Source organism: Plecotus auritus (assembly GCF_963455305.1).
Source record: "Plecotus auritus genome assembly, chromosome: 4".
Lineage (NCBI taxonomy): Eukaryota > Metazoa > Chordata > Mammalia > Chiroptera > Vespertilionidae > Plecotus > Plecotus auritus.
The window spans coordinates 99,952,364-99,974,757 of record NC_137775.1 but is presented as its reverse complement, the minus strand read 5'-3'; the positions used below and the strand labels follow the sequence as shown (position 1 = coordinate 99,974,757).

At 51.9% G+C, this 22,394-nt stretch overlaps 1 protein-coding gene across 1 annotated transcript; it reads right to left on the bottom strand.

Moving 5' to 3' along the window:
* Positions 1 to 68: 68 nt before the first annotated feature.
* On the bottom strand, positions 69 to 16,066 carry UQCC2 (ubiquinol-cytochrome c reductase complex assembly factor 2). Its single transcript, XM_080666749.1, has 4 exons — positions 15,897 to 16,066; positions 4,392 to 4,466; positions 3,374 to 3,443; positions 69 to 856 (listed from the first exon to the last, which is right to left on the bottom strand). The coding sequence occupies exons 1-4, from the start codon at positions 16,032 to 16,034 to the stop codon at positions 729 to 731; spliced, it is 411 nt and encodes a 136-aa protein (XP_080522875.1). The 5' UTR covers positions 16,035 to 16,066; the 3' UTR covers positions 69 to 728.
* Between the last annotated feature and the right edge of the window lie 6,328 nt (positions 16,067 to 22,394).

The following is a 22,394-nucleotide window of genomic DNA, read 5'->3' as shown; positions in this document are numbered from 1 at the left end:
AAGACGCTGTTGGTGACTGCATACAGGGTCCCTAGACAGACTAGAGTGGTACTGGTGTCACCGGTTTTGGTCATAGCCCTATGCGTGTTGTGTGCACTCCAGCACGCACTGGAGCCCACTTCGCTTCTTCCCCATGAGTGCTGTGGATCCCTGTCCACCCTTCTCAGCTCAGGTCCGAAATGTGAAGGCCCCAGTAAGAGCTACGGTTCCATGGAGCAAAAAGGTGGCCCGTGTGTGTCCTGGCCTCCCACAGAAGCCACCATAGCCCAAGGCCCCGGGCCAAGGCTGTCTGTAGCTCCACTCTGCCCCTTAAACCAACTAGAACACAGGTTTTCTGCAAGGTCAGGGCAGAGGACCAGCTCCGTCCTGAGGCCTGGGCATGGGGCCAAGCAGGCTTTTCTCTCTGCCGACCACCTGCCTTCTTCCAGGCTGACTAGTTTTGGCCATTTCCCAGGAGCTCCCAGCCAGACCCCTGCCGACAGGGGCTCCTATGGCCGCACAGGAAGCCCTGGCCTGGAGGCCCGACCCTTCCCTTCCCAGCTTCCCATGCCGGGCTGGAGCCCCAGCCTCCTCTCCTCTGGAGATGTCCCACCCTGACCACGGGCGGCTGCTGGGCACACAGCTTTCCCTGGAACAGTGCGGCATCCTCTGTGGAGGCTGGCTGAGGTCCCAAGCAGCGGGTGCGGGGGTCAGGGAGCTTTATTTATGACGGCAACACACAGACTCCACTAGGTCCGCGGGCGAGATAAGGACTGAGCCCAGACCTTCTGCTTCTCCTCGGGACTCCTGGCGGCGAACTTCTTCTGCAGTTTCTTCCATAAGCCTTTATTCATGTCCTTCAACTCCCCCTGGGTGTCTGCAAAGGGCAAGACAGAAAGGAGGCTGACGCCTAACATCTGAGGATGGATGTTGGCCCCACAGGCCCTTGCATGAGCAGGCCTTCTTTTCACACAGTCTGTCCCCGAAAAAGGGACGTGTAAACCCAACTTCTCAAAAGCAAATCAGCTAGGGCACAGGAAAATAACCGCCAGTGTGGACTGAGCACTCGTGTACCAGGGCCAGGCTAAGCACACTGCGTCCTCCCACTCAGCACCTAAGCCACGCCCTCGATGCCTGGGCTACATGTGGGTGGGCAGATGGAGAGAGTAAGGTGTGTGTGGCATGGGCAAAGCTTGGTCTATGCCACACACTTGACTATCTCCATTTTTCAGATGTAGAAACAGGTAGAGGGAGGTTAAGCAAGTTGCTCAGGTCGCACAGCCAGGAAGAGGTAGAGTGGGGATCTGAACCTGGGCGCGGTGCGGCCACGTGCTGTGGAGCTGAGCAGGCACCAGGGAGGGAGATGGACCTGCACAGGATCCCTGCCCATCATTTCCCCACTGGGTCCCCTCCAACAAACTCCTTCACCCTTTAGCCTCAGGTTCCTCATCTGCAAAGTAGAGAAAATACCTGCCTCAAAAGTTGTGAGGATGAAAGGCAATCATGGAGGTAACTTGCCTGGCACCCGACCTGCACCCAAGAAGAGGGGCCATCTGCATGGCAGCAGGGGGCTGGTGGGAGGCCATGGGCCCTTGTTTAAGCGTGAGTGCGCGCACGCGCGCGCACACACACACACACACACACGCACACACACGCACACACACACACACAGGTGCACACAGCCCCCAAGGAACCAAAGCTGGGTTTCTCAGTCTTGGTACTATCGACGTTTGGGTTGGAGCACAATAATTCTTTGTTGGGGGGCTGACCTGTGCACTGCAGGATGTTTAGCAGCATCTCAGCTTCTACCCACTAGATGCCAGTAGCAACCCCTGGCTCCACCCCCACTCCCAGCTCTGACCACTAAAATGTCTCCAGACATTGCCACCTGTCCCCCAGGGACAAAAACTGCCCGGTCAAGAACCACTGGTTTAAAGTTTCTCCAGGGCTAAGATTCTATACCTAATCTTATCTGTATGTTAAATTTAGATTTCCCCATAATGTCTAAATTTCACAGCCTGGGTTTTTAACTGTTAATACAATAGCTTTTTGGAACAAAAGGTAACACATTACTTATTAACATTGACTGTCAGTGGTCTCTTGACAATTAGGACACACTGCCCCTCAGCCCAGAAGTCCAGGCCCCTTTGTGGGGCACAAAGCGGGATGCTGAGGGCTGAATCCCTGCCCACTTACAGGCCTCATAGTCTCTCAGGATCCCAAGCCCAAGAGAGACACACTTGGGATCCAGGCCAAGGCCAGTGGCCAGGCCTCAAACCCTCTCACTACAGACACGGCAAGGTGTCTTCTCAGCCCCTCAGGAGACATCAGGAACGCTGATCTACAGTCACAACAAAGCCCTGAGGACTGCTGTGAAGGGAAACGGTCAGCAGGCTTCCTGAGGCTGGCCGCCCGTGCAGAGCAGGCGCGCAGGCCGAGGGAGGGGAGCCTGCACCTCTGCACTGCGGCCTGAGGTCAACAAAGGGCAGAGGCTGAGAACTTATTTCCTTTTTAGTTTCAAGTTCAAACTCTCCAAGTCCTCACAATGACCTTGGGCATCAATGCGGTAATTTCATGATTCTGCCTGGCAAAAAAATCTTCACCCAGTTTCCCAGGGCACTGTAATGAAAACAGGATCAGAGTTGATACAATAGCAGGTGACTCGGAAGGTAAGTTTTCTGGAATGCCAAATCCCTAAAACGTAGTAGTTGAAGACTGCCAGAAGAACAGGAAAGAAATTTCTTGAGTACCACAGAAGGTGAATGTTTCAGGGCCAGGCCCTCTCAGAAAAGGGTAGCCTATTTTTGTATATGATATCCTTGCAAATAAAAATAGTAATTTTCCAGAACCTGCCTACTTCAACCCAGGGTTCCCCATCAGTGACAATGGAGATGCGGAAGTGCTGAGGGCTGGGCTGGCCTGGGTATTTCCTTTCTTGCTAATCACAGCCAATCAACGACTCCAAAACATGCCCAGTTAAACCCACTTCTAACCCACAGCCCATGTCCCCTGGGCCAGATAAGGCGTAGTGGATATCTCCATCCATGTGTGTTGAATGGCTTTTTGTTTTAATTAGAACCCTCATTGTTTAGAAAGCCCTCTTAGGACCATACAAATAAGATTATTTTCCTTCCATCCATTATTTTCCTGATGTCAACTACTTCCGTTTGGCGAATACGCATTCCCCTGTCCCTGCTGCTCAGCCTTGACTTTAAATGCTCTAAGGATGGAGTTTCTCTTTAAAACAATGCTGCTGATTTTCTCCATATTCTATGGCCAAAGTATAAGGGTTGTCGCTTCAGAATCTCCTCTGGGTATCCCGCACACTTTCCACAGGCAAGGCGGTCTAACTAGAATCATCTGCAAACAAACCAGAGGGCAGCTGTGCCAGTACCTGTGGAGAGGATCAGCTTGTACTCTTCCAAGGTCAGGCCGCTGAAGCTCGTGTCCTGGGGGCGAGGGTACTGGTCGCAGGGTAGAGGGGGAGAGAAGGGAGGGAGGGTTAGTTGCGCAGCACCACCTGGGACCTGCGATCCTGGGAGAAGCCTGGCTCTAACTGCACGCACTGGGCCGAGGGAGTGTCTAGAGACCAGAGGCCCGGCAGGCGGAAGAGCAGCGCCACCTGGAGCCCGAGATGTGGCCTCGAAAGTACGGGCATCATCTGCGGCAGGCAGGCGGGCGGCTCCCACTTGAACATGCAGGGGAATCCTCTGGGCAAGTGCAGGCTGTCACTCAGCCTGGCTGGGCCCACTTGTCTCCTTTCTAATCAGCTCCCAGGGGGTGGTGCTGCTCTTGAGCCACACACACAGCTGTGAGGATTTAGAAGAAACCTCTTCCACGCAGGTGAGGCACTGGCCATGCACAGGGTGGGGACGGGTAGGGTTAGTTGCTCATATGGAAGATAACACAATAATTAATAAGTAATAACACAAGAGTAATCTCTGTGTTTCGTGTACTCACAACTCTAAACCTACTTGGCCCCACCCTGCGTATCTGGGGAATTACTGGCACAGTTTTCAAGCCTGTGAAAACCACACTCTGTGGGATTTGGCAGAAATCATGAAAGGCCGAGGATGTCAGTTTGTCTGCCAGGACGTGCCCCATCACCCCATCTCTGTCAGCAAGTGCAGGGGACGCACTTCCACCAGCGGACAAGGAGAAGCTAAGATCTAAGTTACCAGACTACCCCGAAGCCCACACTGGCATGTAAATCACACGGCTTTTATTCAAGATTATAAATAGCTTTTAGTTAAGTGACCTAAAAGCCTCTATGAGGTGCCTTGGTTGGCTTGCTTGAAATTACTGGTTACATTTGAAAGCAAAACTGACATTCTTTACAAAACACTGCATAATCAGATTTTCACTTGATCTTCTGGGTCAGGGGCTGGGGACAGGAAAGACTGCCCACTTACCTTGTGCTTGTAATAGTTTGAATGGAGCCGTGCTAAGCTCTCGTACATCTCGTCGCAGGCCTCAGGCTCTGCCACCTGAAACACAAAGAACCCCAAGGCAGTGAGCCAACAAGCCCTGACTGCCAGCCCATCCCTCCGCAGGACCCTCCAGGAGGCACTCCCCTGAGGCAGGCCAGCAGCTCATCTGGCCCAACTCCCCTCACTCCCCGCTATTAGAAATCACCTTCATGGAGTAATGGCTCCACCTCATCCACTCCCCAACCGGCAGAAAAACTTCCACCAGCTGGCAAAGAAACATTTAAGCATCTGTGCCTTGTGAACCACCACCCCAGCTGCAGTGGGAGATGCCACATCCTCTATAATAAAAGCGTAATATGCAAATTGACCGACTGAACGGCCGAACAGTGGAACGACCATCCAGGACCACGCTATGACACCCACTGGCACCAGGCCAGCCAAGGCAGGTGCAATGCGATTGGTCAGGGGCCTGGCTATCGCCCCATGATCGCCCTGCAGAGGGAGGCCCAGGCCACCAACCAGCGGGCTGTGGCAGGTGGCGGGGCCACCCTCTTTGAGGGAAGCCCAGGTCCTGGGTGCCAGCAGCCAGAGGGAAGCCCAGGTTGCAGGTGCCGGAGGGAAGCAGGTGCTGGCAGCAGAGGGAATTTCGTACATCGGGCCTTTAGTAAACATATAACACAGGAAGGACGCACCTCATAAGGGGGTGCTAGGGGCAGTGTGGGCTCTGGGAAGCTGGAGGAGGATGTGTCCCAGGTGTCAGTGGTCAGTGTATGGCAGAGTGTGACTAAGCTGGCTCTGAAGGATACACAAGCGGTAGCCTTGCTGGTGGAGGGGTAGGTGAGCCAGGCAGAGGAGGCAGGAATGCTGTCTGCATTAGCCCAGCCCTCTGGCGGAGGGTCTGAGTATGCAGGTAAAGAACCTGGGTGGAGGAAAAGAAAGAGCTCTTGGAGTTAAACCTTCAACGTGAAATGTATCACATAAAGATTCTTTTATGAAATGCAAAAAAACTCATCTGAGCCTTCAACTGTGGAGAGTGGGGAGCTGTTGAAATCTGCATGGGAAGAACATGAGAAACAAGTGTGTTGAGTGGAGATGGCTGCACGGAGGGCAACTAAGAGGAAGAGTGCAGTTAGGTCCTGCTAGGAAGGGCAAGGCCTGGACACGGAGGCCCTGAGGGTAGAAAGGGGAAAGTAGAGAAATATTCTGGCCCTGGCTGGTTTGGCTCAGTGGATAGAACATCCCCCTAAGGATGTAAGGGTCCTGGGTTCATTTCCAGTCAAGGGCACATGCCTAAGGCTCTGTGCAGGAGATGGCTGGGGGTGTGCAGGAGGCAGCCAATCAACGATTCTCTCCCATCATTGATGTTTCTCTCCCTCTCCCTCTCTGAAATCAATAAAAATATATTAAAAACAAAGAAATATTCTGGATGCCCAAGACAGCGCTGCCCTTGCTGGAAACCAGGAAAGACACAGATGAGAGGTGGTTATTCACCATCGACACCTATTTTTAACGTCCCCTTCCCCCTGCCCTTGCTATTATCTATTGTTCCTTACGTTATTCAGCCAAGACTTCTGAGAACTACCCAAAACAAAACTTTCTCTTTTGTTTTTTGCCAGAATTCAAATGATGGATTTTTCCAACTTAAATCCTTTCTCGAAGAAGGCAGAGCACAAATAAATCAGTAGTTAAGTGTTTTAATAAGGCCACTCGCTTCTGCCTCTGTGCGTGTCCAATGAGGTCCCCACTTTAGGGCCAACAAGATGGTCATCCATTTAGTTCCACCTGATCCGCGCTGGGGTTCAGCCCCTCATCTCGAGAACGGCCAGGAAGCACATCAGAAGAGAAAGGATTATGGGCTGAGGAGGTAGTGTTTGTTGGGTGATAATCAAAGGCATTATCTGAGTGGATTGGGGCTCAGGGCTGGAAAGAAGGAACTGATGGGAGACTGTGACAGCTGAGTCCCAGCTGGATGTGGGTGGGGGGTGGGAGGATGGGAGTGGGGGTGGGAAGGGGTGTGGGGGTGGGGGGCGGCATTTCCAGGGAAAGCCCGGAACTCTGCAGCACCCACCGGGAGGGGAGTGGGAGCCTGGGTCTCTGGCAGGGTGTGCACAGCCAAGAGTTAATGCAGAAACAGAGGCACGGGAGACCACAATAAAGCACATGAGGTAGCAGCTCTCCATGGGGCACGCCGTGCCTTTCCGCACCCCTCCCCGGTCTCTTTCTCCGATTCTCCAAGGGCCCTTCTTTTATCTACGGCTCACTTCTACATCTGTGACTTTCTAAATAAATGTTCGTTCTCTTATTAAAAATAAAAAATATTATAGAGATTACTAAAGATAATTGAGCATTTCACCTTTTGCTTGCTCTCTTCATACCTGTAGAGATGTGTTTGCTTTTAAGTTTCAAAGACATGCCTTGGAACCTACAGTGCGCTGGGCTGAGTATGAGCGGGTCTGCGTGGCTACTGACAACAGTGGACCCAAACCGCCTGGCCTGAATCTTGGCATCATCGCCAACCAGCTCTGGGATGTTGGGCAAATCCCTCATTTCTTCCTGTCCCCGACTCTTCAAAATTTCCCCACATTTGCTTTATCATTCTGTGTGCCTGCATACATGTATTTTTCTTCTGATCCATTTGAGAATAAAGTGAAACATAATGCCCCTTCACACTGTAAGATTTCAGTATGTTTCCAAAGAACAAAGGCCTTCTCTTATATAACCACAGTTCAGTGATCAAATCCAGGATACTTCACATCGATACAGCATTTTATCTAGTACATATATAGGTAAAATTTTGTCTCAGTAATAATTTTTTAATCCTCACCCGAGGATATTTTTTCCCATTGATTTCTAGAGAGAGTGGAAGGGAGGGAGGGTGGGAAGAGAGAAACATTGAGGTAAGAGAGACTCATCATTTGGTTGCCTCCCACATGTGCCCCAACTGGGGCTGGGGAACCTGTAACCGAGGTACGTGCCCTTGACCCGGAATTGAACCCGAGACCCATCGGTCTGTGGGCTGACACTCCAACCACTGCGCCAGACTGTCCAGGGCTCAGTAATAATCTTTATAGGAAAAGCCCTTTTGGCCCAGGCTCGCCTACTGCCTTTACCTGTCACACGCATGTCTCCTCTCAGCGGGGTCAGCTCCTCGGCCTGTCTTTGTCTTTTAAGTACTGACATTTTTGAAGTGACTGGCCAACTTAACTTTATCCTTTCTAACAGGAAGGATAATAATAGCCTGCTTCTGAGAGCGGCGTGAGGGTGGCGGAGGCAATGCCACCACTGACTCGGACCTGCACACTCATGGAGTGAGGGGTTAGTCTTGTTATTATTAGTAGCCAACAGCTGTGTGAACACAGGCCTCTTGCCCACAACGACAAGGAGACAGAGAGGAGGCCAGGAGGATCCTGGTGACGGTGGAATGAGGGTGCTGTGGGTACAGGGAGGTGCGGACGCTGCCCAGGGGGCCAGGGAGACCTGGCAGAGGATGCCAGTGGGGAGTGAGCGGAGTTACCTGAAGGACGCGGGCTCTCCAGGCACAGGACCAGGGAGCACGCGTCCAGGGCGCCCAGGGAGTGGCAGTTAGGACATGATCAGAGGATCATGCTGCCTGTGTGACTGCTGGGGTGTGGCTAGAAATGGAAGTGACGAAGGGACCAGAAATCAGATGTCACTGTGTACCTGCCCACACCCGGGGCCCTGACCCTGAGACTCAGTGGCATCGTACCTGGTGGTCGGCTCAGCGGGGCTCCGACACTGGCCAGTTCTCTGCCGCGCCTGCTCTTTGGATCGCCCTCCTGCGCCTTCCAGGCCCCACCCCCCGCCACCCCAAACATGCTCTTAGGAAAGGCGGCACTGCTGACTTGCCTTCCTCCCAGCGCCTCTCTTGGGGATCCTGCCACTGCTTGTGGGTCCACCGAGACAGGGCATCCTCGTCAAACCCATGTTCCCACCAGATCCTTGCCCTCAGAAATCTTGCCAACACAAGTTCCTCTCCTGCTTCTCTAACTTCCTAAGGGTGGGCTCAGCCACCTCCTCTGTACCCTCAGAGGGCGAGCAGGGCAGCAGGGCCAGAGAAGACAGACTCTTCCAGAGCACTGCTCCCATGAGGGCAAAGAGCAGAGGGTCTGAGTGAAAAAACAGTGACCCTCTGGGCTCCCCTGACCTCTTAACATCCCTTCAGCAATACAGAGTTTGTTAGATATGTCACATAATGCCTGGAGCTCACTAACAATCACAGTAGGAGCCAAACACTTCAAACACCATAATCAATCACCAAAAATGAACTTGTCACCCAGGTGGGGTCAGAGGTGTGTCTACGAGGCTGTGGAAGTGCTTCGTGGAGGTGATGAGTTTGCACTAGCCAACGTCTAGCCAAGTTATTACGGCCCCGGCCTAAGGAGACGGCCCACAGCCACTCCAGTTCCGTCACACCCAAGCCAAGCTCAGCAATTAAAGAACAGTCTTGTTTACTACTTAAAAGGCCATCCGTGGAAACACTTGTCTAATGCCAGAAGGCTCACCACACACCTACACCCTACACTTACCCACAGACTCCAGCACAAGCACTTCTGAGTTTGGATATACATTTGCCGGATGACATGTACGTGCACTTTTGGAAACGTCCTTGTGTACAAGCTTTAAATGACCCAATTTTGCATTCACACCTAATGAGATTGCGGGCATCTTGGGACGAAGAGCATAGCTGCTGAGAAAGGCAAGTGGCACATTAAGAAAAAGTCAGTTCAGCTCCCGAAATGTGAATAAAATACATGTCCAACTGACGACGTGCCCTCCACGGCTCTATTTTTGCTCCTTTGCATTTCGCCTGCTCAGCCATCAGTAGATTTCTCTTTACCATATTAAACTTTTATACTTAACAAATACGTCGGCACCGCAGGCATGGACTCTGATTTTCAAAATTGAATTTTGGGTGGTGACAGCAATTGGTACATCGGCCTCTATTCTAGTCACACAAAGGGACTCATAAGCACTTTTGAGAAAGGGTGATACAAACTGCTTTGTTAGTTAAGACAGAGCTGGATCCAGTCCAGAAGAATCTACAAATAATGGTTTTCATGACTTGGTAATGAACTTCTGAAATGAGCTCATTCTGTTATGGGAGCCGACTCCCTTTGAGCACCTATTATGCAGTGCTCCGCTAGGAGGCTGTGGGAGGACATGAGACCCAGCCTCAGCTCTGGAGAAACTGCAATCACTGAGGAGACAAGATCGGCTCCAATTAAGAAATCAAACATGGCCTGGCGGCCTGTAACTGAGTGCCGGGTACAGATCAGAGTGTGGAGCGGGTTGCCAGGCCTGACCAATGGGCAGCCATGGCTGGGAGGCCTTACGTTCCACTGCAGTGACAGTGCAGAGTGAGGGGCAGCGAGTCTGTCACTTTGAGGGGAGTAGACTTCAGAGCTAGACCTGGGCATGGGTGGAACGGGGTCAGAGGAGTGACTGGGAGGAGGAGGTATGAAAAGGCACAAGGCTATTTCTGGCAGGCAGGGTCTTGAGCCAAGCAGTGCTTCAAGGACCTGGGAAGCCATCGCAATCTTGGCAAGCCGTGAGTCTGCGGGGAGGACGGTGGTACTCACAGTACACTAGATTCTCACAGGCTAAGGACCACTTATTTTATGGCCGATTCGGGAGGCAATGAGAAGACACCCTTGCTGAGGCAGGGCACGTGCTGGGTATGGTGAGAGGTGAAACACAGGCTGGAAACGGGGACCAGAGGGCAATGAAGGCCTCACAGAGCTGCCTGCCACTGATCCAGGAGGCAGTGGGCAGAGCCCAAGATTTCTGAGTAAGGTGGAGACTCGCTGAAAGTGAGTTTACCCTCTAGGCCAAGGGCCATTTGGATATAACATCATTCACCAGCCATCTACCTAATAAAAGAGTAACATGCTAATTGACTGCACCTTCGTGATGCCCACCAGCCAATCAGTAGTGAGTATGCAAATTAACCCAACAAAGGCGACGGGTTAATTTGCATATGCAGGCACCGAGTAGCCTGGGGTGGGGCAGGACGCTTGCGTTGTCGCCATGGTGACGACGCAGGTGTTCCGCACTACCCCAGCCGCTCTGGGCCTCTGGGCAGCGTGGACAGGTGGAAAGGTGGCTCCAGGCCAGAGCGGAAAGGCGGCTCTGGGCTGGAATGAAGGCGGTGCCAGCAGCCAGGGGAAGGAAGGCCCATTCTTGCACGAATCTTCATGCATCAGGCCTCTAGTACAAAATAATCAACTTAAAATAAAATAAAAAACTAGCCTGCTATATTTCGTGAAACATTTCATTATCTCACCCCTGATGCCTTGGCAAGGCAGTTCCCCGCCCCTGCTCTAGGAGCACATGCCCAGGAGTGCCAGCCTGGTCCCACCTGCCTTCCCCACTCCAGCTCCACTCATTCTCTCACAACTCCTATCCTGCAGCAGGTTCAATATTATAGCTGAAAAGAGCATAACCTGTCCTTGGGCCATTCCTCAAACACTTGGCTTCAGGGGGCCCACACACAGTGGTGAGCAACGCTGAGAAGGCGCCACCATTGCCAGGTCCCTGCCACACTACAGAATGCTGCAGACCAGGCCTCAACTGGGCGACTGAGAAAACAAGACTATGTGAAACCTCTGAATTCCGCTCTGAGAGTGGGAATATCATTTACGTTACTCCAAGCCCAAGATCAAGTTCAACTTCGTTCAACAGGCTGACAGTCCTGGAACCTGAGTAGCACCCAGAACCCACTGGCAGGTGAGCCCCTTACTGGTTCCCCTTCCCAGGCAGTTCCTCAGAGCTGTGCCCACGTCAGGGAGTGGGTGCTGGGATGCAGGCAGGGCTCTTTAGGAAGCTTCTTGTCACCTACTGAGCTCATTAGAAGGATTTGCTCCTTTCCCTGCACTTAAGTCAACAATGACAGTGTTTACCACCTCCCCCATGTTGGGATTCTTTTATTAAGCTCTCGGTGCTGCAGGGAACACGTGTTCTCTTCAGGAAAATGTATTCAAGGGGCAAACCCCGCAAACAGGGCTGCACAAGAGGGTAGATGGTGTAAGAGGTGTTGGTGTGTCCCTGCTTTCCACCACCCCTCCCTCCGGGGGGGTTTGGTGGGCCGCAAGACTCCCAGAGGGCAATCTGAGGTGGAATAAATGGCGGCAGTGGTTTTTAGACTCTGGTTTTGAGTCTGAATGAACTTGTTTTCCAGTGAATCTGGCTTTTCTATGCTGTGTCGCACCCGAGGCCCAGCTTTCTTCCCACCCTCACCAGGGAGGAGTGGCTGGGCCAAAGAAAGCAGGTGGGTCAACACAGGGAGATGTTTCATCCTTTGCCCAAACTGCATGGTCTGAAAAGGTGTGAGCAGGGAATGAGGGGAGGAGAGTGGCCTGAAGTTTATGGGAGAAGGGGCCTGATAAGAAGAAATAACTCAGGTGGCCAGCAGCTGAGGAGCCACTTGGCACCACGGAGGCCACGCCAGAGCAGGCCAGGACAGCTGGTCCTGCCACTTAGCTCCCAGAGGACCCTGAGTAAGTTGTTTTATTTTCTGTTTTGTTTCCTGGCCTGTAAAATGGAAATAGCAATGGCTACTTCACTCAGCTGCACACAGGATTAAGTTAAATGAGATCATGCGAGCAAAAGTGTTTAGTGTTATGGTCAAGGCGTAGGAGGCCATGAGGCTGCCCGCCCCTCTCCTCTCAAGGAACAGAAAGGCTGTGGAGCACAGCTGCCTCCCTTCAGGCCTGTCTTTCTGGCCCAACCAGGGGGAGCTCCACTCTAATCAGCCAACCGGGTCTAATGCCTGACCACTTTCTCCTCAAGGTCTTTATAACTGACCCAAGGGGTCACCGCGAGTGCCTCCAGGTGCTGTTTGCAATTCCAGAAGGGGCTGCTCCCTTCAAACGTGGTCAAAGACTTACTAAGCCCAAGCTTAGTAAGTTCTCAGGTGACATCAGGATAAGGTACCAGGTCAGTGGTCACGAGGAAAGTGCCTGCTGCCACCATGATGCACTGGGATGCCATGCGTCAGCTGCTCTGGAGCCATGGCCTGAGCCAGGACTGGCATCTGCGGCCATGACTCCTATCTGTGGGCCTTCCACTCATCAGAGCTATCTCCCTAGGTGAGACAGAGATGACAATCCCAGAAGAGAACGCTCTATCCTCCTTTTCTGGCTTGTCTTAAGACTCAGTCAAGTAGGTGAATGTGACACTCTCTCACCTCTCCAAGGATGTAGCCTACACTGGCCTCTCTGCTGGCGTGTTTACCACTTGAATTTCATTAGAGGGAAAGTCATGTCTGCCCAACTGACAGCTTCTTGGACACAGGCCTCTTGCCCACAACGACAAGGAGACAGAGAGGTCAGGAGGATCCTGGTGATGGCGGAATGAGGGTGCTGTGGGTACAGGTAAGGGCCAGATTCTGTCCCTCATCTGTGGTTCCTGTAGTGCCCCACACAGTAAGCTCTCAATTCTCACCACTCAACTTCACAGGACACACAAATATTCCCTTCTCACTCCTCACTTCCTCTCCATCTAGTTATGCTACATCTGCAACTAGATTCCAATGAATGGTTATGGTCTCATCAGCCATAACCATTCATTTATGTATTCAGACATTTATCCAATGTCTTTTACGGGGAATGCAGAGATAAAAATGGCAATATCTCTACTCTCAGGAAGTTCACACTAAAACTATGTAGGGAGCAGAGTCCTAGAAAGTCTATGGGGTTTGCAGAGTTGGGACTTGATATGATCCTTGCCTTCAAGATCTTTATGCTTTGAGACAGCGAAGACCAAGAGGTATGAGGGCCCTCAGTGTAGTGTGACCCCTGCACCCCCTTCCCCCAGCTCTGAGCCACTCCATCCATGCCCACCACCCAAACAGCGATGGGTTTCAGTGATGCCACTGGGCATGTTCTTGCTCCAGTAGGTGGACTGGCTTGGCTCTGTATTAGGCTAAGTTGCAAAACAAACAAACAAACAAACAAACAAACAAACAAACAAAAAACAAGTTCCTGCTTTGATAGATCATGGCTAAACTTTGCAAAAGTCATCTCTTCAGGCTGCGTGTGTGTGTATCACGTTTCATATAGCTGACCTCTGCCTTAGCCCCAGGCTCAGATATCCCACTGCCTACTTGACATTTCCACTTGGAAGTAAGTCCACTTGGTATCTCAAGTTTAACATGTCTACACCAAACTTGAGATGTTTTTTTCCACACCCCACCTATTCCTCACCTGGTCCTTTCCATCTCAGTAGATGGTACCACCTTTCACCCAGTTGCTCAGGCCAAAAATATTTAGGTGTTATCCTTGGTTCTTCTTTCTCTTCCCCCCACATCCACTATATCAGCAAGCCCTGTTGATGCAGCCTTTACATTGCAACTGGAATCAAGCCCCTTCATCCCCTGTGCTGCCACCCTCATCCAAGCCACCACCTTTTCTTGCCTGGGCTACCACGGTGGCCTTTGCTCTAGGCTTGTTTTATTCATGTCCCCGTAACTCATTCACCACATACAACCAGAGTAGTCTTTTTAAAAAACATAAATTAGGTCACACCAGTCCCCTGACTAAACACCCACCCACAACAGCTTTTCACTGGCCTTATAATAAAATCCAACTCTTAACCACAGCCTATAAGATCCTACCATGCCTGGCTTCTCCAACCTCAGTTCTTAGCAAACTCCATTTCATTCACTACCCTCCAGCCACTATTGCTGTCCTCTAACATGTCAATCTGCTTCCTGCATCAGGACCTTGCACAGCCTGAAATGCCCTATAGTTGGCTTTTCTTCCCTTAGGTCTAATCTGTGTGGCACCTCCTTAGTATGGCCTTATTTGACTATAATAACTAATATTATCCCTTCATCATGCTACTCAATTTTTTTTAATCCTCACCTGAGGATACTTTTCCATTGATTTTTAGAGTGGAGTGGGAGAGAGAAGGAAATGTCGATGTGAGAGGGACACATCGATTGGTTGCCTCCTGCATGCACCCCGACCAGGGCTGATAGAGCCTGTAACTGAGGTACATGCCCTTGACTAGGAATTGAACCCAAGACCCTTCAGTCTGTGAGCTGACGCTCTATCCACTGAGCCAAACTGGCCAGGACTGCTACTCTATTTTATATCATAACAGTTGACCCTTGAACAACACAGGTCTGAACTACACAGATCCACTTATACACAGGACCATATCTATATATATATAAAAGCCTAAGCAACCGGCCAGTAGGTATGATGCGCAATGACCACGAGGGGGCAGACGCTCAACACAGAAGCTGCCGTGACTTGGCAGCTGTGGTTCTTGGGTGACGCACCTGGAACCAGAGAGGAGGGAGCCCGTTTCCGGGGTGCGTCACCTGAGAACCGCCCTCTCGAAATCTGGAACCCCTCAGGGGATGTCGGAGAGCCGGCTTCGGCCCGATCCCCGCAGGCCAGGCTGAGGAACCCCATGGGTGCATGTGCACCCGTCCTCTAGTATTCAATAAATATGTACAGTACTGTAAATGTATTTTCTCTTCCTTATAATTTTCTCATTAACATTTTTTCTCTAGCTTACTTTATTATAAGAATATAGTGTATATTACATATAATATACAGAATATATGTTGACTATTATCAGTAAGGCTTCCAGTCAATAGTAGGTTATTTTTTTCCAGGTGGGAGTGTCATAAGTTATATGTGGATTTTCAACTATTGGGGGTGGGTGTTGGTGTCCCTAACCCCAAGTTGTTCAAGGGTCAGTCATACTTACCTAGACTGCCTTATGTATGTATCCTTGCTTATTTTGTCCAGAACTAAAATGTAAACTTAATTTTCATGTGGTAAGACCTCATCTGATTCATTGCTATCTCTCCAGCACCTAGCACAGTTCCTGACACATGGTGGGTGCTCAATAAATACCTAATCTACAAATGACTGAATCCCCGCGCTGCAGCAACCCGGAGGAGAGCAAGACCGTAAGTCTAGGGCTCACACGGGAGTATGGCTGAGGGTGCACACCTGCTGCACGGACTTACAGGGACCTGGGGAGCATGTATAAGCTTAGCGGGGGCCTGCAGAGGTCCGTGGGGATGCGCTCAGTAAGTGCACAACACTGCGAGGTAAGGGGATCGAGTCAGGGGAGAAATAGCCTACGATTGTCACCAATGGTGGTGTGGGTCTCAACCTGGCTGCACTTTGAACCATCTGGAGAGCGTTTTATCCCAGAGATGCTGATTTAATATTGCTGAATGCTGCGGACATTGGTGGGTTTTTAAAAAGCTTCTCCAGTAATTCCCAGGTGCAGCCAGAGGAGAGCACTGAGTAGAAGTAGGTCGTCGCTCTCTGAGGTTCCCCCGGGATAGTAGGGTCTGCGCGCACGTGCAGCCAGGGAGGAAAGGTGTGCGCATGCGCGGCCATCGCCGCCGGCCAACTGGTAGATCCCACCCCTACCTCGTTCTTTCCTCCCCTCGCCCAACCGCCTCCCCGCCGAAGGCGGACCCCACAGTCTGGTCACCTGGGTGTTCTCTCCCTCCCGAAACGCCTGTGCTACCCGCTGCCGCAGGTAAGCGCCCAAGTCCCGGCCCCGTTTGGTCTCGTCCACTGGCCATTCCTCACAGAGCTTAAGAAAACGCCGGTAGCGGCTGGCCGCCATTTTGGGCCCCGCTTGTTCCCGCCCTTGAGGGAGGAGTCAGCCGGCGCTTGCGCACTGAGGCCCGCAGGCTCCCTGAAGGCGGGGCGGGGGGAGGAGTGAGCATGCGCACCGTAGGGGCGCCCCGGCTCTCCGGCAGGGGCGCTACTGGCCTGTCTCTGCGAGCAGACCTAACCCGCCCGCGTTCTCCTGGAACCGGCCCAGCAACCAGGGGCAAGTCCGACGTGGAGAACCCCAGGGACAGCTTGGCTTCTCTTTTCCAATGACTGCACAAGCTCAAGACTAAAAACCCTCCTGGGAGAACCGTGCTAATTTGCATAAATGAATATATTTGCATGCAAATACAGGTTGTTACGGGATGAAGATGTGTTTGAACTTAATCACGCATTGTGCACACGCGGCTCGCACCCCACCTCTTGCCGCATTCTCTCCTCGCAGCCCCTGTGCCTGTAGCTGCCACTCGGTACTCTCTCACAACTCCTCCTTCAGTGCTCCTGGGCCTGTTCCTCCCAGCGCCCCCTTCCTCCCAGCTGGAGCAAAAAAACTTGGAAAAACGGTTTTTTAAAACCAAGCCTTCACTGTACATCTCCATGTGGAATGTCCCAATTTTTCTTTTCAAAAGATACCTGCACCTTCCATATTTTCCTTGAGAAAGCCTCAGCCCCTCTGCGCCCGCCGTCCTGCTTCAGCCGGACTTCCCAAGCTGCAACACCTGGCTCCCCCAAGCCTTTCCTCTCACCCCCTACTTTGTCCAGGGTTGTCCAGGAGACTCCCGCCTTGAGCAGGGGGGGGTGAATATACAGTCAAAACCCTAAGTTCAGAGCCCGAGGCCTTACACTGAAGCGTTAGAGAGTGCTGGGAAGCTGGGAGAAAGACTTCTAGCTGCTCAGGGAGCAGGGGAGAGAGATAGGGGCGCACCTGAAGGAGATGGCCTTTGGCTGGGCCTTGAAGGATGGTTAGGATTTGGGAAGTGGGAATGGAAGGACACTGAGCCTCAGAGCCAGGACAGGTGCAGGATCCAGAGAGAGAGGAAGAGGGAGGAGGCTGATTTGAAGAGAGATCAATGGGAGGTTTTAACAAGGAACAGCTTTGCGCTGTTCTGGAGGTGGTAAGAATGAAGATCTATTGAATGAGAACCTCTGGGGACCCAGGGTGTGCAACACCCACTTGAAGTGAGTTCAGGGAGGGGGTGCCCACCTGAGGTAAAGAGAGTTCAGGGGGAGTGGAAATGCACGCAAGGGCTCCCCCACCATGTTCAGCCTGACTGTACCCCCTGCTCCATCCTTGGCTGCCCCATGGCTCAAGGGGCCAGGGTTGCATCTATTTACTGTCAAGCTCCCGGCACCTAGGGCTGTGCTGTGCCCTGAGCCGTGTTCTGCCTGAGGTCCGACCAGAGCTGTGGCTTTGAAGAGCACCTGACTAGCCGAGGACAGCTCCTGGGAGGCAGGGATGGGGTCCCTCTGTCTTCAGCAAGAGGAAGAGCAACATTAGGTGGCAGTGAATGCTTTTCACCCCCTTGAGCCCAGGTGCAATGAGAGGCTGAGGAGAAGAGCTGGACGCCAGGGGAAACCCAAACCAGTGCCTCCTTTGAAGGCCCCCCCCCCCCCCGCCCCAGCCCAGCAAGCGTCTTGTGGTCAGGGTAGGGTTGTCCCTGGTTTAGACTTACCCGTGCAACTCTCTTCCCCCTGCCAGAGGCGTGTTTTTGTCTTGGTGGTTTAGTAGTGAGGCTTTGGACCTGGGTTGGAATGTGGGCTTGTTCATTCATTCATTCATTCATTCATCTAGGACTGATCTGTGTATTTTATGGGGGCTCCATGCAAAATGAAAACGTGAAGCTCCTTGTTAAAAAATTATTGAGAATTTCGGGATAGTAATAGAGAGCATTAAACCAAATTTGGGGCCCTTCACAGGTCACACACCCATGAGACCGTCCTGCGCTGTGTGTGGTGGGTGAGACTGACAACGGCCCTATTCTGGGAGCTTTACCTTTAAGTGGGGGGAGACAGCCAGCAAGCATACACTCACCATGGTAATAGCGCTTTATATGTATGAAGTCTTTCACTAACTGAACAAGATAATTCCAGATGTGATAAGTGTCAGGGAGAGATCAAGTCAGAATGTCGGGAGAGGGGTCTGGGTAGTGGAGGGGCTTGTGTGTGAGAGACCTGACTCCCCGGAGGGGCAAGAGCGGCTTCCAGGCATAGGGGCAGCCAGTTTGGGGTGGGTTATTTAACTGCTCTGAGCTTCAGTTCTTCATCTTAAAATGGGACTCACAGTGATCAGTTAACACTGTGTGTTTGCTACAAGCCAGGCGTTGTTCCCGATGCCTTACACATACTGACTCATTTAGTCCGCATGGTGGCTCTGAGATAGGTACCATGACGGTCTCCGTTTTACAGAGATGGACATTGAGGCACAGAGAGCCCACGGACTTGCCAAGGCTGCCAGCTGGTAAATGGCAGATCCTGGGCTTCAGAGTCCATGCTGTTGCCCTCTTCGGCCTCCTTGAAGCGTTCTGGTTGTGAACTGCATGCATGATGCGTTTCTTTGTGAGTCAGATGTCCTGAACGGCTGGAGGGTCCTCTCTGGTTTGCTTTATGTGGTCCCCAACCCCCATACCCCCATGTCTCCATGGGTGGTTGGAGCCAAGTCTGGGCTCACTGGCTTGTGGGACCCAGTGCCATTCTGGGAACATTAATAGGCACTGCCCAGGATGTGGCTTGGCCAATGCCAGCCCCCAGGGAGTTGATCACCCTTTTAACACGCATGTGCCAGCTGTCACTCATTCCACACAGAATGCAGCCCCCTCCTGGCTCCTTGAAAATCCCACCGGGGCTCACCTGTGGAGCCCCTGGGAGGGGTACTTGGGCTTTCTGGAGCTGTGACCCCTGTTATAGAAACAAGGCACCGTCAGCATCAGGGGAGGAGAGGGGAGGGAGTGAGCCGGCTTCAGTTTTCCAGTTATGATGGCCCCAGTAATTGAGATGCCAAATTGCACATGTAAATCGCTTGAAAATAAAAATGTTTTGTGATGCTGTTGTTAGTAATGCAAACATTTAAAAGGAATTAAATACTTAGCTGTATTGTAAGGCCTGATTGCCTGATTTTCTTCTTTCAACTTACTCACCTAGAGATGATTGGCTGCTACACCCAGATATGTTACCATAAGAAGTGGGCTGGGACCTGCATCCGAGCCGTCCCCTTAAAGGTGGCTGCTGCCTTTTGTGGAGGAGAGCTCTTTTCAGGAGGCACAGGGGTTTGAGGGGTGCTGGGATGGCCTCGGGGGCTCATGAAGTAAACCCTGTCATCTCCAGAGCCCCGGGCCCTGTTGATGTATCTTGTCATCTGCCCCTGGCTCTGCTGCCCTCCCTTCACTCTGCTCTCTGGTCCATGTACGCCAGAGAGGCCTCCGGGGCCCTGTGCTGCAGCTAAAGTCGCAGCCCCACCCCTTTGGGCCCCTTCGCCTCACAGCACCAGTCACTCTAACCCCGGGCCCTGGCTCAGGGTGGTCCCTCACTAAGAGAATTGGGAGAGAACATGAGAATAGAAAGCCAGGTCTCCTCACCCACTTGTTCCCACCCTCACCCCTGCTCCCATAAGCTTCTCATTTTCAGAGGCTGCGGGAGCAAGGCGAAGGGCAAACAGGAGCAGGCTTCTGAGTTTTGTTCTTGGATAAGCTGTCAAACTTCCTGTCCCTTTTCAGGGCAGCTGAGTGGGAAGGGAGCCGTTCTGAGCAATGGTAATGAGAAGGCCCAGCCGGTGCTGCAGACAGCCTGCCTGGTGCGCTCAGCTTGGCATTGCCCAGAGCTGCTTCTCATTCCCTCCCTCCCCCCTCCCTCCCCCCATCCCTCCCTCCCCTCATCCCTCACTCCCCCCATTCCTCCCTCCCTCCCTCCCTCCCTCCCCTCTAATTCTTGGCACCCACACCTTCATTTTAGATCTTTCCCTCATCTTATGTTTTATGTGTTTGGCCACAGATGATGCAGATTTAAATCAAGTCAGAGTTTAGATCATTTTGAAGAGCTGTTGATGAGTGTCTTATGAGACTGCTTCCTGCCCTTTCCAGCATGGGCTCAAAGGCTCCATGCAGCTGGCAAGAGCGATGGGGCTGCCAGGGTGCTGCCCAGAGGCCCAGGGCTTCCCGACGACATTGCATTATGGAGAAGCTGAATTAACATTCTGTTCTTTAGCTCCCTCTTCAGTGCACAGGGGACACCAGGGCACAGAGGTGGGGCTGGGTGACTCTCCAGGCTGTCTTGTACTGCCGGTGAGGAGGTCAGGAGCAGGTTGCTCTTCCATATCACCTGTCTTGAGGATCAGAGTTCCTGTGGGATAGATAAGGAAGCAGGTCGGGGAGATGCTAGTAAATCTACCAGACTCAGGGCACACTCGCCGCATGAGGACACGGCGAGGATCAGAACTGCTTCTCTGGTACTGCCAGGCCCTGCTGTCCCCCATGCTCCCTCTGGCTCTTCATGTTCCTGTTTCTCCCCCCCTTTTTTTTTATTATTAAAAAATATATTTTATTGATTTTTTTACAGGGGGGAAGGGAGAGGGATAGAGAGTTAGAAACATCAATGAGAGAGAAACATCGATCAGCTGCCTCCTGTACACCCCCTACTGGGGATGTGCCCGCAACCAAGGTACATGTCCTTGACCGGAATAGAACCTGGGACCCTTCAGTCCACAGGCCGACGCTCTATCCACTGAGCCAAACCGGTTAGGGCGTGTTTCTCCCTTCTTAAGTCAGATATCACTTTAACATGAGGATTATGGAGGAAGAGGTCATGGTAGAGGCTGGATTCTCATCAAACCCACTTCCTCTTCATAGGCACACAGTTAAACTACATCTCAGCCCCTTGGCATCTGGGAAAGGCCACACGACTGGTTCTTGCCCATGGCATGTTCTTCTCCATGCTGTCTAACGTTTAGGCCTTGTGGGTGAAGATGGTGGGGTCACAGGATGGAAGGGGCCTGGGTCCCTGGATGATTGTGTGTGTTCAGAGGCTCTCTGACAACTACATTGGATTGTAATGTTAAACTACTGATATCTGGAGATTGTTTGTCATAAAGCTAGTCTACCCTAATACCTGTGTGTTTTTCAGTTCAAAAAAGAAGAGAGCTCCCCAGTCTGGGAGCCTCCTGGTATGGGAGGCTCTTAGGTGCTCCAGGCAAGGGGGAGCTGTAGAGGGGGAAGGTTCTGAGGTCTTTTCTGTCCTCATGTTCTGGGGTTTCTCCATTTCTATCTTACTCTCTCTTGGTGCCCCTGTACATCAACCTCCATGGCCAACACAGACCACATCCCTGAACGGCATGCTGGAGTCCCCATTCCCGTGCTAAATCCATTCCTGGAACACCTGCCCTTTTTCACCTTTCAGACTTGCCTCCCTTTCAAAGCACAGCTCAAACACCACCTCCATGACCACCCCATGTGGCAGCGAGCTCTCTCTGCCTCTGCTCTCCTGGTAGCACTTGCACAGCTGAGCAGGTGCCCACACCCTATGGAGCACCTGTGATGTTTTCCTATGAGGGTCTTTACTCTCGCTAAGTCTTAAGGTGTGTAAGGATGATATCTTGATCCTCACACTTCCTTGTTTCCTACTCAGGCCCTAGCACTAGGCTGTATGTACCAGGCACTCAGAAAATATTTCTTGGATGGATAGATGGAAGAAAGGAAGGAAGGACAGATTACAGAACTCACAAATGAATGAGCTACTTGGCCAGATTTTTAAGTGCCTCCATCATCAGGCTCACTCTATTTTTCTACTGTTCATTTCTACTACTCCCAGTCACAAAACCCCATTCTGAATGGGTTGCTCTGTCCACAGACTCATGAACATGCCGGACTTTTCCTTCACTCCACTCCCCAACCCCACCAGTCCCCCAGCCCCTCCCCACCCGTCAGCCTTCAGGGTCTCTAGATGAAGTCTCGCCTCCTCCAGCAGTTTCTGGGACAACTCTGCTCTCAGCAAATGTCTTCAGCTTTAAATTTCAGGATCGCTCCTCTGCACCGCACAGATCCACCCTGTCCAATGGGAAATGTCTGTGTGGTATGTTGTCAGTTCATGTGTGTGATTCTTGTTCCCTCAACGAGAATACAAGCTCCCCAGAGCTGGATCCTCCACAGTGCTGACCAGAGGCAGCAGGGAAGAGCTGATGTTCAGTACAAGGACCCTGGCTGATGGCTGCATCTGGGTTCTGTCATCTTTAAGTAAACTCAGATTGCAGGTCAAATACATACACACCCCCATCTCTTTTTTCCATAACTTCCTGTTCTTCTCCCTTAGGCCAGATGTGCAATAATTGGGTGGGCTCATTCAGCTGTGTTGTTGAATCTGCAAAGCTTATCCAGATTTCTGGACC

Bases quoted from the DNA above. Each gene is read 5' to 3' on its own strand.
- UQCC2 (XM_080666749.1), bottom strand. From the start codon at position 16,034: ATGGCGGCCAGCCGCTACCGGCGTTTTCTTAAGCTCTGTGAGGAATGG. The intron at 4,467-15,896 runs GTGACCAGACTG...TTTGTGTTTCAG, and splicing joins GGGAGGGAGAGAACACCCAG to GTGGCAGAGCCTGAGGCCTG. The intron at 857-3,373 runs GTACTGGCACAG...TGCCCTTTGCAG, and splicing joins CAAGCTGATCCTCTCCACAG to ACACCCAGGGGGAGTTGAAG.